The sequence below is a fragment of the Camelina sativa genome, chromosome 7 (genome assembly GCF_030686135.1).
Source record: "Camelina sativa cultivar CO46 ecotype springtype chromosome 7, ASM3068613v1".
In the NCBI taxonomy this organism is placed as follows: Eukaryota; Viridiplantae; Streptophyta; class Magnoliopsida; order Brassicales; family Brassicaceae; genus Camelina; species Camelina sativa.
In genome coordinates, this window is record NC_141886.1 from 16669618 (window position 1) to 16688529 (window position 18912).

Consider the following 18912-nt stretch of genomic DNA (forward strand, 5'->3'; position numbering starts at 1 on the left):
TTTGGTGACCATTTATTTTAAGTGATACTCCTTTATTATGTACATTGCGCTTTCTATAGCTCCACCAGTTTACGAGAGGGCATGAGATAGTTGAGGCATTGCTTTAGGGATTCCTCATATTTTTCGTGGAGTTTCTTGAGTGGCTAAAGATTTCTGAGCAAGAAAAAATGCAAGGATGTTACTCGATACTTTAAGCTTTAAGGGCCTCTAAATAAGATGCATGCAGTCTAATTTATGGAATTCTTATGACATGAACAAAAATGCAATGTTCCATGATATTTCTTCAGAATGGATTATTCAAACTTGTATTTATTTATTATTTTTTAACAAAAACTTTGACGGGACACCAATAGATTCTAAGACCAAGATAAATAGAGGTAGTACTCAGTTATCACCTAGTAGCTTATCTCTGTTTGCTAAATTCTAACAAAGTCTCACGTTCGATGTTACCATGTTTTTGTCTATTTTGTACGTTAAATATTTCATATTTTTCTTGTCTTCAACTTTCCCCCGATGCAAGAAAGGTTGCTGGCTCAAAGGGACTGACTATCTAAGATTTGACATCAAGAGAAATGGAACGAACGATCATTATTCACAAAAGATATTGCAAAACATTAGGTATCTAAATTTTATATTAGTAGGAGGATCGAACAGGCACAAAAAAAATATGTTCAACTTTTTTACTTGGGCATTACATGAATAGACATGGGTCGGACTAAAACATCCAGAGGTCTCTATTATGTACGTTTACTTTATAAATAGGTTGTGAAGTCAACTTGTCAACAAGGTCTACATGGGATTTGCTAATGTTATGGCTTATATAAGGTGGTTCTCCATAGACGATGCGATTACGCCAGTTCGACATTAAGGAGAATTCTGGGAAAACACAAATTTACGGGGTTTTTGGTGTTAAAATATTTTTGGCTTGGAAAATGCAGTTGATTGTTTGGTGGAAAAAAACGATTCCACCGGTTGAGCAAGAAAATGGGATTCCGTAATTTTTGAGAAAATACGATTTGGGTGGGGGGGGGGGGGGGGAGGAGGAGGAGGAAATGGTATTCTTATTTGATTAAAAATCACAATACTGTATATATGATCTAAATTTGTTTAAATGGGTCAATATTAAATTATAGGTTTAAATGGATGGATTAATGGGTCGTAAACTTAAATGGGTTATTTGCATAATAATGAGTGTGGTTTTCGATGATATAAAATGAGGTTATATAGTCAAAATTAGCATTTCGACACACAAACATTGATAAAAAAAAAACCCAACCAATATTGCTCTTATAAAAAAGTACTAGAAAATGTTTAATTTAGAAAATGTCACCTAAATTTGCCTGCCTTAATCATGGTTTCACTAATCTGTGCTGTGGGATGGGTTGATCGGATCAAATTATATAGAAGATCTACCGAAGACTAAAGGTAATTTATTAGCAAGAATATATTAAATAAAAGGGAACACACTTTTCGAGCTAGCCAGTACAACCATGGTTAATATTTAATATGCTACGAGTTCCTTTTTTTTTGTGTGGTGATGTTAAGTATGTTAAGACTTCGTTATATATCTTCGTAGGTTACATAATGTTGGTGGAAACAAAAGAAAACAGATGAAAGGTTACATAATGTCTCTGTTATAGACCTTGTTAGCCCAATACAAGCAGCCAAGTAGTTTTTTTTTTTTTTTTTTTCTTTTGTGTTGACAATTGCCAAGTAGCCAAGTAGTCAAGTAGTGTCTTTCTTGTAGTGAATGTTAGCCCAGTACAAGTAGCCAAGCCGAGACAATCCAAGAAGTGTCAAGATATACAAACTCTTTATAAAGTCTTCAGTTTCTGTCTTTCTTGTCTCTCAGCCTTCAATATAAATATCATTAGTTGATGTATGTTGTGAAGGCAATTTAATCTTAATGGTTTCAATGACTCCACATGTTGCTCTTATTCTATTTTGGGTTCTTCTTTTTCTTCTTCTAGTGATCAGGGGACAAGGCGAGTCGTTCCGTTCCCCGGTTATGTCACGAATTGGCGCATCACCTTCAAATTCACGTAGAGGTCAAGGTCCGTAGCAAAGCCCGTCCAATAAACGAAGGAGAAGAGACGAGCAGTACCTTAAAGCTGCATGTCCACATACTACATCCACTACTTAACAAAAAAAATTATGGATAGAATTGAAGAACAGTACGAGGTTGTTCATTTTTTTTTGTCTTCGATGTTTAAATAATTACTAAGGGTTAAGTGATCTTAGAAGAATCTATCTACTGAAGAAAAAAGGAAAGTCTATTTACGTTTTTTCTTTGTTTTTTTTTTAATGTCATTGTTTCTCAAAGTAATTTCAAACCAGTTATGGAACATCTGTCCAGCTTGCGACTTAAAACAAAATATATTAAGATGGTCGTTATTACAAACTATTCGAACATCGCATGCAAATTGCTTACGCAATCCTCCACAATCGAAGAAAGAACGATGAACACCAAATAGTTAACGTGTTTTTCGAATTCACAAAACATGATTTCTAGTACATATGGAAAAATAAATTTGGTATCAACCGTTATATATGAACTTGAAGAAATTGCGTCCTATTAGGATATATATAGTCACCTCTCCATGGCCCTCAAACCTTTAAGTTTTGATGATGGTTTGGAAAATTTAAAATGCAGGATTTGCTTCCCAGTCTGTAACTCTTTACATTTTGATAATATCTATCTGATGAGTTTGTTAGCCCTTAATTATTATTTATTATTTTTGTTGGCATAATACGACACTGGAATTATTACGGAATAAAGTTAAACAGTCTCTCTTAGTCTCTCTGTCACTCAAAATATTTGCAGAAAAATATAATCACCCTTGTCAGTTGATCTACTTCTTGGCAGAGATGGGGTACTGCCACAAGATATAAATATTCATCAAAATAGCAGAGCCTACAAAGTAAAACATATATCTATGCAAAAGAGAAGAAGCTACCTATGGGTGTTTGGTGTATACTGATCCAAACTACATAAACATATTACAAGAAAAAAGAGTCACTACTCTAATGGTTCCTTATTTCCAAGTGACTCCCACACGTAGGCTGTAACATCCCCAAAATCTATATGTGTGGGTCACTTTGAATTCCAGTCCATTAACGGACCAATTGGAGAAAAGTCTCAAAATCGACAAAAGTTGGTCGAGTGTGGCCATATATATGTATATAAGTGTAAACATCTCCCTCTTCGTTTAGAAAATATTAAATCCTAACCTAAGCCGCCAAGGGAGAGGGAGAGAGAAAGCCGTGAGGAGAAGAGAGAGAAGGAACGTCACGAAGGTGGCGGATCTAATAATTGTTATTGTGACTGTGGCAAGCTTTGATGCCTCGATGGTGGTGGAGGAGCAAAACCGGAGTAAACAGAGGTGGAGGAAGAAAATAAAAAGAATGGAGAAAGATTAATTAAGGAGGCAGATCCGAGTTCATGTTTTGTGGGGATGATTCCCGTAGAACCAGAAGGATTTAGATCACGAGTAAGGCGTCTCTGGAAAGCTGATGCAGTGAAGAATCCGCAGAAGTTGACGGAACCTTAATCGGAATTACATCCGAGGAGTTATGGGCGTTGCTTTCTGAACAAGTAACTGCAAAGTCTGTAAACTCGGAAACCTAAGAGACTGTTTCGAGATAGGTTCTTCAAGGCGACGTTTGGAGGTCATAACAATGTCTGATCGGTCTGAAACTCTGTGGAGTTCTTCATGGTACTACTAACTACTGATTCAACGGTGGGATTGTGATTGTAACGGTTAGTTGTGGTTTTATCCGTGTGTTTATGAGGCTCATTTGTATAGAATAAATGGTGACATTGTAATGTTTGGTTGGCAAACGAGGTTGGATGGAGCTGCAGCTTTGTAGGAGTGTTCATGAATCTTGGATCTAACATTAAAAAGTAGAATTGAGTTTCAACATTTAAGTGGCAAAGGTGAGAGTGGTAATCGCGGAAACACAATGGTTATTTTCTAAGCATGTTTTTCATGAATTGCTTGTATAGGCTTAGAAACTATGTAATTGGATATGTCTATTGTTTGATAATGCGTGCTATGATGATATGATGATTATAATGTTTGATGACATGGCATGATGATATGACTCAAGATAGAATGAGTCGATGTGTAACATGATAATTGTTGAATGATAGATATAAAATGAGATTATGTGATGAGGGCGCAAACATGAGATTTATTTCGTGACTCGTGATGGCCAAACCTGAGATTGGTTTTGTGCTTGGTGATTGGACGAACATGAGATTTGTTTCGTGTCATGTGATTGGACGAGCGTGAGATTGGTTTCGTGCCATTCTAAGTTGATGAGATTTCGGTTTAGCATAGTTGATGAATGTGTGTATATGTGAGTATGTGGTGTTTAGATATGATTGAAGTAAAATTATGATTATATACTAGGTTGAATATTATGTGAAACCGTTATGCTTGTTGGATGTATATCAATGATAAGCTCAAATTGTAATACCCTAATGGTACTAACAGCCTTGCAGTTGTAATACTCTATGGTCGAATCCACAGAGACTCTAGATGACACAATAGACTTATTAATCTTTTAATTATGCTAAATTAAAATATTAAATTAAAAACAATGCAGAAACAGAATTAAAAAGTGTTGTAAATTCAAAAGATCAAAGAGCTAGGCATACGAAATTTCTTAGGAAATTACAGATTATTAAATCAATAAATTAATAGGATTCAAGACGGTTTAAATCTGATCTAGAACTCTAAACTCTTTTGTAAAATAAGTCAGTTCTCACTACAAATGTTATCTAAATTTAAAACCAGAAAATCCAAATCTCTTTGTAAAATTCAAGGTTAAAAATCAGCTTTAAAATCAAGTTTAGATTGTTCACAAATTTATTAAATCAAATCTTTTTGCAGGAAATAATTTTGCTCATCAAAAGGTTTTATCAAGAAAATCAATTATACTCTCATATCAATTTATTTTCCTAAGGTATTAATTCTAGGTGATCAATCAGGAATTAATATGAGGAACAACCTAAGATGAAGATCACACAAGATAATGAATCCTAAAAATAGCAGATCTAATAAACCATAAAAATCTTAAGAAAAACCCTAAACCTAACAAGCAAACTACTCAGACATGATCAATGAAACACAAATCATATTCTGAATAAATTGCATTAAAAGATTAAAAGAAGTAGAAAAAGAGTTCCGAATCTTCTCTGGAAGGAGTCTTGATTCTTCTCTCCAAAAACTCTCTAAATCTCTCAAAGCTTACAGGGAAAAATAAAGCTTAGGTCTAAACAATGACCATTAAAATCCTATTTATATTCCTAAAACACATCCAAGGGCTAATGATGCAAATATGGAAACTTTGGGGCAGTTTTGTAAATCTTCAAAATTTGTGGGAAAACTTCCGATTTGTCTTGTGAACACTGCATCGATCGACACATATGAAGCATCGATCAATGCTTTCTCTTGAACTGATCTCCCAACTGCGTAGCTCAGCCTCAATGCTTGATTATACTCCAAATCCTTATATTTAGCTTTATTATGCTCCCATCCATGCTAAATCTTATAAAGATTCAAAAGATTCTAAAAATACCAAAAAAAACTCTATAAATAAGATTTATATCATCGCTAAAAATATTTAAAAATCATGATATATCAATCAAGAATGTGGAGTCTCATTGTGGAATGTAATTAGAATGTCATCATGTGTTCACTCTTTTATATTTTTCCTCAAATTAAAAAACTTTATGAGAAGTGGAATAAGTTTTATAGTTAAAGAATTTTTTGAAAAGAAATAAGCTTTTTGGCGAGACCATTTAAAAAATGCCTTGTCGGCGGGACAGGTGTTATATAGGCTACTAAACTGTCTTTGATCGAATATTCACCAGGCCAAAGAAAAGCTTTGACCCTCTACCAATAAAAAAAAAAGAATAGCTTTGACCTTGACCAATTTTTCAAATATAAGAACCATGTTTAAAATTTTTCACCTGGAGCTCTAGAATACTGCGATTACATGCCTTCGGGGAATTGTAACATCTTGGTACAAACCTCTTAAACCGGTCTGGTTTCTTTTGGCTAGTTTAGGCCCAATAGTCTAAAGTCTAAACCTTAAATCTCAATAGTTCAAAATTAGGTCTCCCTCCTCTTCACTTTCGTGCCTCCTAGACCAATACAAAGAGAGGGAGATTGAAATCATATGAGGAAAGAAGAGGAGGAACCGTTGGTGAGATCAAAGAAAAATATGATCAGTCGTTTTAGATGATGTAAACGGAGGAGCAAACAAACTCTTTTAAGGACGATATATTTGGCGAGTAGTTTTCCAACTCATAGATCTAGCTAGGTTTTCTCCAAATTGTTTAATTACTTTGTGATCTCAGATCATACTTGTGATTCCTATGTATTATGAATTTAAACATAAGAATAGACCCTTGCATAGATATTTCAGAAGGAATAAAAAAAATAAGCGTTTATTCTTCGGGTTGAAATTTCGTGGTATACATACGTTTGGTTGTTTTACTAAGTACACATTCTAAAGAAAAAGGAGACAATATAATAGTCTAATGATGTCTTATGCTGGATGAGTTGGGGGCTTGCAAGATGGCTTCTTATATGGTTCCTTCTTTTGGGGCCCCCCTTCTTGACTTGCTTCGCCTCACTCTCGCTTTTAATTGGACAACAAGTTTTTTTTTTTTTTTCGTCTGAATGATTCCATTATATTATACTGATGAGTTTGACACAATACAAAAGGGAACCAAAACAATCATAAACAAATAACCAAAGCAACTAAATATAGCTTTGGTCAGAAACAAAAAATCCTTGTAACCAGGAGGGGTAGCCTTGAGATACATATGATTGTGGACGTTCATCCCTTGTGACACTTTTAGCTATCAGGAAAGCTCCCAGATTAGCTTTTCTTTGTTCTACTACTGCTCTCCAATCCGGTATGTAAGACAAGGCTAGCAAGAGTTGTTCCAACTGTAGTTTAAAATTAGGCCAAGCTGAGGGTCTGTTAATAGCACCCACCAACTCCGAAGCCTCCAAAGCAAAAACCACTCTAGGTATATGTAAGCTTTTCATGCTCTCCATTGCCCAAAGACTAGTTTGCATCACCGAATCCTCCTTAGAAGCTATATTCACAAGAGACATTCTGCTATGAAGTACAACCGTACCTACAGAATTTCTGAGAACCCAACACGCCCCACAAATAGCTTTATCTTTATCCCAAGAGGGCGCAACATTGCATTTTAACCACGGCTTGCTTGGTGGTCTCCATTGCCGGTGATGTCCTTCATTGTGCTTGAAACCAATCGTCTGTATAATTTCTAATCTTACTCACAATATCCAAAATAAGAATGACCCTTCCTTCAAAGACCAAATTATTCCTATTTTTCCACAAAGACCACATAATCCAAGGGATGGATCTTCTGATTTGAATAGGGATCGTTGAAACCTTCCCCAAGGACAAAACAAGGTGGAGATTCTGATAAATTGAGGATTTATCAAACCCATTTTCAGGTAAGGGAACCCCTGCAACCGCCCAGACCTGCCTAGCGAATGAACAATCAAAAAGCAAGTGATTGATAGATTCACCTTCCATCCCACAAGTAGCACATCTGATGTCTATCTTTACACCCCTGGAGTTTAATATTTTTGCCACTGCTAGAGCACCACTGGCTGCCTTCCAGATGAATAGCTTGATCTTTGTTGGAGCAAACAGTTTCCAAACCTCATCTTTTATCCCGTTTACCGTTGGTAACATAGTTGCCAGGGTGATTACATCTTCCCTTTCTGATTGACAAGCTAGCCAATAACCGGACCTTACACTGTAATCTACACTTTTATTGAATTTCCAGGACATTAAATCGGTGGAAGAGAAAACCGGTTTTCATTTTTTGATCAGGTCCACATCTCTTGGGAAGAAGTTTTCTTCTTAAGACTCCGGACACCAGTCCCTTGTTTCTGGATCTATTAGCTCATTTACTGACAGTTCCAAATCCACTATAATATTTTTCAGAAGTGGAGCTCTCATCGCACCATCTTCCAGCCAAGGAGAGGTCCAAACTTTCAGCGACTCGCCATTGCCAACTCTTTGTTTTAAACCTCTTTGCAGCAACTCTCTTCCATGCATACAAAGGTCTCCTACCACAGACGGACGAAAGAAAGGGTGTTTCCACAAAATACCGACTCCGCATAAATCTAGAGAACAAAGACTCTGGAGCTTGTAGTAGCCTCCAAGCTTGCTTTGCCAGTAAAGCCTGATTGAAAAGCTCGATATCCTTGAACCCTAAACCTCCTTGGTTTTTTGCCAGGCACAATCTATCCCAGGAAATCCAGTGTATTTTCCTATGATCTCGACTGCGTTCCACCAGAAAGAGGCCATTGCACTCGATAATGAATCACACGTAGCTTTTGGCAGCTTGAAACAAGATATTGCAAAAACTGGTATTGCCATTGCAACCGTTTTGAGAAGGATCTATTTTCCTCCCATAGAGAGTGATTTAGCAAACCAACCAGAAAGCCTGTTTCTGAGACGCACATTGATGTATTCTAACATTTCAGACTTTGAGCCGCTGAAACATTCAGGTAGACCTAAATAAGTGCCAGTTCCCCCTTCATTGTCAATACCTAGAATGACTTTTAAACGACCCTTTAACCCTTCCTCCACTTTGGAACCAAAAGTTACCGACGACTTCTCTAGGTTAATGGTTTGACCGGTTGCTTCGCCATATATCACCGAGCATAAACTGATAGGCCTCAAATTGGACATTAAAACTGAACCAAGCTTCTTAGGGATCAGATTTAACTGAGTGAAATTCCATTCTTCTTGAAACTCTCCTTCGTCAAAGAATCTCAGTACTTCAAGGGTAAGTTGCTCGCCTACTATATGCCAATATTGCTGGAAGAATAGACCTGTCATCCCCTCAGCTCCTGGAGCACTCGAAGGTTTAATAAAGAAGACTACTTCTTTCACTTCTTCTTTTGAAACCTTGGCCATTAGCAGGTCATTCATCGGTCCAGTCACTCTTGGAGAGAAACCTTCGAAGAGACCAGAAGGATCTGTTGGGTACGATGAGGTAAAGAGATTCCAAAAATAAGAAGCTGCTATCTCTCCTTTTGAAGCTTCTGCTTGATGAATAATACCATCTTCATCCATTAACGCATCCAACCCATTTTTTGCTTGATCTGCTTTAATTAATGCATGGAAGAATTTGGTATTCTTATCCCCGGAGTTATGCCATTTCTTTCTACTTTTTTGAAGCCAGAAGCTTTCTTCCTCTTTATGGGACATCACCATTTGTCTCTGGAGATAAGCCATTCTAGGTAAGGAGGGAAGAATGGACGCATGTTCAAATTCTATTTCCTTCTTGATACGATTGATCTTTTCTTTGGCATTGGTCTCATTTGCTCTTTTCCATTTGCTTAAAGCTCCTCTACACCTTCTAAGACGCTTTGAAATTGACTGCCCAAAAAGGGAGCTTGAGGCTTCCCACGCTTGATGAACCGTTTCCAAAACCAAATGCTGATTAAGCATTCTTTTGTCGAATCTAAAAGAGCCTTTATAAGATTCTTGAGAAGAAAACAGATTTAGAAGAACCGGTCTATGATTCGTTTTCCAAAAACCGTTGGTTTGCTACTGGAAAGGCTTCAAACCAAGCTTTATTCCCAAAGAATTTGTCCAACTTACACTGAATCCAAAGATCACCCCTTTTTCTTCCCCATGTGAAACTGTTACCCGAGCATGGGTGTTCAATCATACCACATGCCTTTAGCATATTACCAAAATCACTGAACGAGCTTTCATTCCTTGGAGGACCACCCAACTTTTCTCCATTGTGAAGGATCTCGTTGAAATCACCTAACATACCCCAAATATCTTTTCTTTGGATGCCGATTCTAGTTATTTTCTCCCATACCAAATGCCAAAGCTCACTTCTTGGATTCCCATATATACAAGATACAAAAAAGCTTTTGTTTCCAAAAACTACACCAAGATCAACTAAGTTCTAATCCACAGACAGAAACTCCAAAGTGATGCTTTTTTTCCAAAAAACTGCCAAGCCACCACATCTACCCACTGGTTCTACCGTATAAACACGATCATATCCTAGCCAAACCTGAATATCAACAATCGCATTCCTTATGTTCATAGTTTCCATGAGAAACAATATCCCAGGGAAATGTTTTTTACGCATTTCCATGAGACGCTGAACTGTCAATTCTTGAGGCCGCCCCAAACCTTGACAGTTCCAACTCAATATGCTCATTAGATACTGGACGGTCCCTCATTTGGGACCACCTCTTGTTTTTTGCGCCTTGCAACTTTTTGATCATCTGCACTACTTTGAGCTTTCCTTTTAACCTGAGCACCTTCTGATAAACCTTGCTTGAGGCCTATCTCTCCTGTACCTTCACCAACAACTTTAGGCTTCGGCTTTCTACGACTTACATACGGTCTTTTTCTACCCTTCCCTTTCGCAGTCTTTGTCCCGGAAGAGCTAGCTTCATTGAAGCCAACTACATAAGCCGTTGGAAAAGACTGGAAATTCGAAGAAGAAAGGGCATAGTCAACACCATCTCCAAGAGCCAATCTGCTTCTTTCTGAGTTTATAGCTTCTGCCATTAACTTCTCAGAAACACCAAGAACCGGAGAAGCCACTTCATCAGTATCAAAGCCGAAAACCGGACCTTTCCCTCTAGAATAATCCAAAGAAATAATAGGCACTGGCTCCAATCTTAGTATTGTTTTTTGTGCCAATGGATCTTTTTTTAGTTCTGCTACCGAATTTCTAACCTTCTCTATTTTAAGCTCCTTATCCTCTTCCTTAGCTAATCTCAGGTACTGTCTCATTCCTTCCAAGACATCTGGAGCAATACGAGGTCTTCCTAGCAGAGGATGAATGCCAACCTGATCTTCTCTCAGTACACCAAAGAGAGGGTCACCTTCTTTTATAACCAACTCTGGTTTAGCCTTTTCCACCTTACGCCCCATCTTTTTATCAAGGAGTTGCCCATCCCTTAATTTGAGAACCATTGGGCAATCTTCATCTATATGAGTGAGTCATTGGCATTTGAAGCAACGCTTTTGGACCCTCTCATAGTAGAAGTTCACTGAAGTAGAGGATCCGTTAGGAAGATTAACCACCTTAGATCTCCTAAGCGGCTTTGAAACATCAAATCTCACCTTAACCCGAACAAAATCCTTGTTCTGTGACAGGGTGAGATCGAACACCACCTCAAGAACCTGTCCCACCAATTCACCAAGCAAGGTGATAGCCTCCTTAGTATAGTAGTTAATTGGGATATTCTTTATCTGTACCTAGAGGGTCACGAATTGCAGTGAGTCAGGGGGAGGAGATTCCGACCATCTTTCCATCACCAAACCCCATTGGTCATAAGTCTGGAAACCTTTTTCCAAGACCTCTATCAAGTCGTGTTCATACCTGAAGATGAACTGAAATCTCTCCTTGGAGAGAACCACCCCTCTAACTTTTCCTATCTTTTGCCACTTCCTTGGCATATTGAAGTTCAAACTCGACATACTCTGACACTTTGGGTTCAGTAGACGAACAATCAAACTCAAAACGTTCTGCTCACCAGAACTAAACTGCAGTAAATCAGGCATATCAAACGGTAAATCATCTTCCTCCAGAGACATCGCCGCCATCGCTTTATCCATTGCCGATGACATGATGACTTACGAATCTTCACTCCTCTCCGACTAGAACCCAGAGAGATAAGAAGCCCACTTTCACCTCCGAAACAACCATTGGACAACAAGTTCATTCTTCCTATTTCGCTCTCCTTTTGTATTCCCTAATTTATAATTTAGAGAAAGAAAAACATATCACAAAAGAGTTAAGGATCTTTTGATAAAAAGAAAATAATTAGGCCTCTTCACATGCGATTAAATGATCTTACTAATTAAACCTGAAATTTCCTTAACATTCTAAGTGGATGTTATTTGTTCTGATCTAGCAAGAGTTATGAAAAACAAAAGTGTTAATAAACTGTTTCGACTTACTGAGCTTCCGATGCTCTGGTTGTTTGGTCGTTGTTGCTTCTAACTGTCCGTGAGACAAAAGAAGCAACACTACGATGAAAATGACGAAGAATGGTGCCTTTCCTAGCGTCATTGGATCTCTTAGCTAGTTCCTGTCTAAATAGCATATGTCTTCTACCTTGTCCAGTCTTATATCTTTATAGTTAAAAATAGCCACCAACCCAGTTTGCTTTCACACTATATTGTTGAAAAACAATATATATTCTGGCTCCCAGCATTCAAAAAGTGTCCAAATTATCTCAAATACCAACCAATCCAGCTGATATATATATTCAAGGTTTCGGATTTTTTGTAGTTCCCTTTTTTCCTTACATACTTACAATTACTATATTCTGACCACCATCACGAGAGTTTTATTTAATTTTGTTTTGGATCTTGCTGTTTGTTATATTTGTTTGCTTCAATTTCTGATTTATTGTTTAGTTTTAATGCTTCGTTCACAACAAAAATCAGACATTTATATTCCTGATCTTTCCTATTGTAATATGTTATTTGAGATACAAGGTAATATAATAAATTCATAAAGAATATTCGAAAATATTAATTTTCTGGGTTCCGCACTTCCTTTTTATTATATTTGGTAGAAAAAGAAAGTTGATTTTAGATGTTTTTTTTTTTTTTTTTTTTTTTTTTTTTTTTTAAATTTTTGTAGATTTTTAATTTTATATCTAATATAGAATAGAGAACGTTTAAAAAATTTACACGAAGGTTTGGCAGACAAGTTATATATGACAGAGAAAGTCAAATTCATTGACAAACTCACTAGTAAAATTGTATTTTATAATAACGAAAAATTGTGTAGGTATAACATTTTTTCTGTAGCTAAATAACATTTGTTACAGTTTTGAGATAAAAAAAAATTGTAACTATTTTTTCGTCACAAAATTTCTCTTTATAACAAATTGTCGTAAATTGCCACAAATTAGATACAAATTAATATGTCGCAAGTTGCTACTAATTGTTACATTTATCTACCACTGTTTGTTACAATTTGCGTCAGAAACATTAGTAGCGACTATATACAAAAAGCCACAAAATTTTGGTGACTAATAGACTCTCAACAAGCTACACAGTTCCTTTTCATAAACTTTTTACATTTATTCTGTCAAATTATATACCTATTATAAGAATAATCAATGATAGATTTCTAAAGATCTAAATCCAACAAAAAAATCATAAATTACAAATTCTTTTCCATTAAAGAAAAGCATACAAAGTGAACATATTACAAACATGAACTCTAGAAGAGACCATGTAACCATCAAACCAAGTCATAAACAAAACACAAAATCATGTCCTAAACTTATCATTCCCATTTCCCACATTCCTCTGATGGCCAACTACAGATACTATGGAGTTATACTCTTGACTTTTAGATATTTGCTAGCATTTCCAGCTAACTCAAGAACCTCTGCAGTAAAGTACTCAAGGATTGTAGCAGCAGAAGGCAGCGGTGGCACCAACTTTACCATGTGTACTTGAGTTGCCTGTGAATACCACCCACTGGAAACTGAAATAAACTGAACTTGACCTGCAGAAATTTTCAAAACTTTAGCCTCTAATATAAGAACAATATCACTAGAAATTTGACCAACAACTAAACCAGTAAACATCAAGAACATCAGACCGCATTGAGAGAAGTTAGTTACCTTTTTTGCAGCTATCATTACTCACTATCTCCACTTTATCGAGAAACTCAATCTCAACACAATACTTAAGGACGACTTACAGTCCCAAAAGTAGCAACTTCCTACACCCAAAAACATTTGTAAGAACACAGTTACACAACACAGATGGGGAAACAACAGCAAAAATATATATACATGAAAAGAGTAGAGAGTTGTAGAAAACACGTACATGGGGGAGCAATATTGTTATTATGTTTAGGTTACATCATTCACAATACTCACAGGTCTAATGAAATTCAAACTGGTGTGTTTAGAAGAGGAAATGGACATTACAAATAAGAGACTAGAAAGTTAATATAACTTTGTGATTGATTCCAGCTTTTAGGACAGTGGAGCTGCTCATAAACGCACCTGGGATGTTCTGTCTTCTCTTAACGCATGTGAGATAGGCTTAGACTCTTCCCGTGGTTCCTGAGAGAGAAACAAACATCTCTTCAACTTTAGCAGCTAAAAATAAACAAGCACAGCTAAACTACAAAGCTTTATCTAACCTGCAAATTTTTCTTACTTGCCAATTTAAGAAAAGTTTAACAAGGACCAAAAATGATGTTTAATTTACCTCTTCTTGTTAAAATCAGATACACCATTTGCAACAAGGAACAATTATGAATGTTCTGTTCCAACATCCAATGAATTTAGATTATCAGGCTATCAGCTATTAGAAACACATGATTTGATAACAATTTCAATATGAGATTGGAGATCAAGATAAAAGGGATAGGAAATCGAAAAGACAATCAAACCAAAAGTCAACCTCTAAAAAATAGCAAAACACAGAATCTTAAAACAGAAGAACAAAATTAAACCTAAGTTTGCTGTCTCTATTCCTAATTCACCCGAGACGGAGAAACAAAATCAAAAGATACACTAACTAACATATAATTAAGTCATCTATAAACTAAATTTGTGAGCGATTAAACAAAATACAAAACGGAATCTAAGTAGAATAAAAGTTCAAACATAATCCAGACCCCATAACAAAATTCACAAATCCAGCAAAATTCAAAATTCAAAAAAAAAAATAAGCAACACCAAATTCAAACCTGAAACTAATAAACCCTAAATTAACCCCCTATCAGATTAAAACCCCACAAATAGAATTCACCAGCGCAAGAGAGAAAGAGGCTTACCCGAAATGAGAGACGTTGCCACATTGAATTCATTTAGACTTGTTGAAACCACAAAGAGAATGAATTTTCAATTCTAGTCTTATATGCAAGGTGATGTAGGGTTTGGGTGAGCTGGGTCGAATGAAAGAGAGACGGAGGAGGTGGACGAGGAGTATGAGTGTGGGGGAGCGTGGTTCAGCCATAGCGGGGGAGACAGTAGAAGAGTAGGTCAGACATCAACGATAGAGAGGAGAAGAGATCTGCGAATATTTTTTTTTTGGGTCTAAGTTTTTTTTTTTGTAATTGTCTGTCTCCAAACAAATAATAAAAGAAAATGTTACTTTTTTTTTTAAGTGTTGGTTCTAGTTTCCAAACAATTTTTGCTAAGAATTTGCTACATTTAGTGTTGTGTATCACGGTTATGTATGTTACTATTTGTTATTATATAGCTACACTTAGTAACTAATTACACCTATAATATCTATTAATTTAATATTTATCATTAATATGTAACAGCTTGTAGATATTATTTGTTATTAATTTGTTCGTAGGAAAAAAACGTAAATATATGATACAAATACCCTAGTGACTGGGTTCTTCAAATGATTAATCGGGTTTATATAAAATTTACGAATCTTCTGTGGAGAAGCCTGGCCTTTAATTTACGCTGGCAAATTACAATGCAAGTTCAATCCCTAGCTCACTCAATATAATGATAGAGTTCTGTTTATTATTTTTTTTTTTGAAAAATAAATTTAACAAAAAAAGTTTTTAATTCATTTTATATGACTAAAGAGCAAGAAAAAAAGTTTGATGTAATTCATTTTTTGCCATAATTATGTTTTGTCTTCTATAATTTTTGATGTTCATTTTGTAACGGTTATACCAGTCTTCGTAATATATAAGTACATTGCATTCATAAATTTCCTATTCCACTTATTGCCATTTGCCATCAGATAGCCGTTTATATGGCAAAACATAAATATGTAATATTTTTAACAAAAAAGTTTTTTCCAATACAAATCACTGTTTTGTTTCATATTATTGTAAATTAAAAAAATAAAAATCTTGCAGATTTAGGCAAACTCAGCACCAGATTACCAAAGTGAGTTTAATGAAATTTTAGATGCACGACCTAGATGAACAGTATATATTTATTTTTAATGGTTAGTATTCACTTTCATATGTATAGTATGCAACATGAATAATGAATTTCAAAACATATGTTGTAGTTTAGAAGGGTTATTGGTTCTATGATTTTAATGGATTTGGAAATCCAAACAAAAATCATGTATTATTCAATCATTGATTTTAAAATAATTATCAAAATTATGTGTTATTGGTTATATGATTTACAAATATTTGTTAAAATCACATGTTATTCATTTAATGATTTATTTTTGGATTTCAAAATCCACATTATGTTTTAAATGAATTTGAATGTATTTGAAAGTGTAAAATAGAATAATTCAAATCCAAGGATAAAACATATTATTTCAAAATACATTTGTTTTGATTTTCATAATTTACAATTCTATATAGATTTAAAAATCACTTCTTTAATAACAGTCCCTTTGATATCGTCTCTTAAATCTAACTTAGGTATATCTCTAAACATCATATGTGATATGAGTCTTTTTACTTAAAATTTCATAACTGGATTTGATGAATTGTTTTTATTTTATTTTATTAAAAGATATTTTATTCAAAGCATGAGAGCAAATGTCTTACAAAGCCAAAAGCCCAGATTTGGAAGCCAAAATACAGAGACATAAAATAAAATAAAAACAATTACGAAACTAATAGTTAAAAAGGAACAGTAAGTTGAACCAAATACAGTTGTAACTGAACCAGAAAATCGGTTGGGGATATAGAACCACTCCAAACCACCGATTGTTGCCATCAATGATTGGTAGTTAATAGCATTAGGGTTTTCACTTGATACACCTCAGACCCAAAGAACCAAAAGGTGTATCAGATTTGATGATGTTTTGGTTTTGACTTTGTGTTAGCTCAAACAAACAATTGAAATAAATTAAGGGTGTGTATTGTGAGAGTCTACAACAACCAAGTCACAACAAAAGTGTTTTGGGCTCAAACCAAAACACTATAGGCCCATCAAGTCCATCAGTCCAACAAGCTTCTCCTTCTCTACAACAACAAGATAAAATAGTGAAACAGAGGAAGATGACTAGAAAAACGCCAAGACCACCATCTGGAGAAAGCTGTGAGCTTGTACTATCAAGCCGTTATGATTCCCTTTTATCATTAGAGTATGAGTAGATGGTCTACACTTGTCACTAGATCACTAAGCTAGTCAAATAAGTCTAGAATGTTATCCTAGATATATAAATATGAGCATTGTGTAAGTGACAAAACTACTGAGAAATAATATTGCTAAAGGCCAGTCTTAAACCCTTCTTTGTTTATTCTAATGCTATTAGAGCTTTCCTAAAATCTATTGGTTGTAATGGTAGAAAGACTCGATCCTTATCCTTTTCTGATATTCATGTCGCCAGCTCTGACACCATCAAGCTGAGTGACACGAACTATCTCTTGTGAAAAACTCAGTTTGAATCTCTGGCTTGCTCTCAGAAGCTGCTCGGTTTCGTCAGTGGTCAGATGCCAGCACCTGCAGCAACTCGTGTCACCATTGTTAACAATGTTTAAGTCAAAAATCCCAATCTAGCATACAAAGCTTGGATCTGTACTGATGAGCTCATCAAGTCGTGGCTCTTTGGAACTCTCTTTGAAGAAGTTCTTGGTCTTGTTCATGCCCTGCCTACATCTCAAGAGGTATGATTAGCTCTTGCGTCTAGCTTTAGTCGCAGTTATGTGGCAAGAGAATGTGTTATTACGTTGTCTCAATCTCCTGAATATGAAAGATAAGACCTTTACTGTTTACTGTCGAGAGTTTTGTGCTATTTGTGATAATCTCAGCTCGATAGGAAAGCATGTTAATGAATCGATGAAGGTTGTTCTGTTTTTAAATGGGTTGGCTAGAGAGTATGATCCTATAGCTACTGTTATTCAGAGTTCTTTGTCACGCCTTCCTTCTCCGACCTTCAATGATGTGGTTCTTGAAGTCTCTGGTTTCGACTCCAAGTTGCAAACTTATGAAACTGCTACTTCTGATATCTCCCCGAATCTGCCTTTCTAAGCACAAAAAGGTGGTTACTCTAGTCATTAAGGTCGCGGTTCAAACTCTCGTAGTACGGGAGGCAAAGGAAACTTCTCTACTCGTGGTCATGGTTTTCTCAACAGGTCAACAACCCTGGTTGGAATCAGTCTGAAGGATCAAACGATGCTCGTCCGGTTTGCCAAATCTGTGGTCGGGTTGGTCGTATTGTTCTTAAATGTTGGAACAGGTTTGATAATGCATATCACAGTGAAGATGTCCCTCAGGCTAGCTGCTCTTTAGGTTTTCAAACAGTTGTGGTCAGGAATGGGTTACAGATTCTCGTTCCTTTGCTTATATTACCTCTACTACAACTCAGCTATCTGCAGCTAGTCCCTACAATGGTTCAGAGACGGTAATGGTTGCTGATGGAGCTCATCTCCCGATCACTCATGTCGGGTCTACAGTACTTACCACTAATGCTTGTAGCCTTCCTCTCTTAGATGTTCTTGTTTGTCCATCAATGAAACAGTCATGACTATCGGTATCAAAACTTTGTGATGATTATCCTTGTGGTGTGTTCTTTGATGCTAATTCTGTGTATGTAATTGATCTAAGGAGTCAGAAAGTGGTGACAAAAGGACCTCGTCGTAAGAGTCTTTATATGTTGGAGAATAAGGAGTTTGTGGATCTCTTTTCAAATCGACACTGTGCAACTAGTTATATGGTGTGGCATCAACATCTGGGACACGCAAACTTCCAAGTTTTTCAGCATCTCAAGAATAGCAAGGCAATAACAATCAATAAGAGAAACACATCTCTCGTTTGTGGACCTTGCTAAATGGGAAAGAGTTATCAATTACTGTTTTTTACTTCTGAGTTTTATGCAAAGGAACCCATTGATCAAATACATTGTGATATTTGGGGACCCTCTCCAGTTTTA

General features: G+C 36.0%; 1 protein-coding gene, 1 long non-coding RNA gene and 2 pseudogenes across 7 annotated transcripts; 1 reads left to right on the forward strand and 3 right to left on the reverse strand.

The window, feature by feature from the left end:
* Nucleotides 1–4211: 4211 nt before the first annotated feature.
* LOC147941313 (uncharacterized) lies at nt 4212–4366 on the forward strand (annotated as a pseudogene).
* Nucleotides 4367–6776: 2410 nt separating this feature from the next.
* Nucleotides 6777–8445, reverse strand: LOC147941314 (uncharacterized). Its single transcript, XM_087458466.1, has 4 exons — nt 8300–8445; nt 7975–8132; nt 7444–7823; nt 6777–7304 (listed from the first exon to the last, which is right to left on the reverse strand). The coding sequence occupies exons 1-4, from the start codon at nt 8443–8445 to the stop codon at nt 6777–6779; spliced, it is 1212 nt and encodes a 403-aa protein (XP_087314592.1).
* Nucleotides 8446–9592: 1147 nt separating this feature from the next.
* LOC147941315 (uncharacterized) lies at nt 9593–11658 on the reverse strand (annotated as a pseudogene).
* Nucleotides 11659–13232: 1574 nt separating this feature from the next.
* Nucleotides 13233–15271, reverse strand: LOC104701143 (uncharacterized). Of its 6 annotated transcripts, none has more exons than XR_015562788.1 (6): nt 14873–15271; nt 14302–14356; nt 14094–14153; nt 13912–13983; nt 13704–13804; nt 13233–13585 (listed from the first exon to the last, which is right to left on the reverse strand). It is a non-coding gene; the product is annotated as an uncharacterized LOC104701143 (long non-coding RNA). The 6 variants fall into 6 exon arrangements; XR_015562790.1 differs by having other exon boundaries at nt 13704–13800; nt 14873–15261; XR_015562787.1 differs by lacking the exon at nt 13912–13983 and having other exon boundaries at nt 14873–15268.
* Nucleotides 15272–18912: the final 3641 nt, after the last annotated feature.

What these genes read in the sequence shown, in the direction of transcription:
- LOC147941314 (XM_087458466.1), bottom strand. Translation starts at nt 8,445, where the DNA reads ATGGCAATACCAGTTTTTGCAATATCTTGTTTCAAGCTGCCAAAAGCT. An exon ending in CCTGGGATAGATTGTGCCTG is followed by an intron (nt 8,133 to 8,299) that starts GCAAAAAACCAA and finishes CGTCTGTGGTAG; the next exon opens with GAGACCTTTGTATGCATGGA. An exon ending in TAGTGGATTTGGAACTGTCA is followed by an intron (nt 7,824 to 7,974) that starts GTAAATGAGCTA and finishes ATAAAAGTGTAG; the next exon opens with ATTACAGTGTAAGGTCCGGT.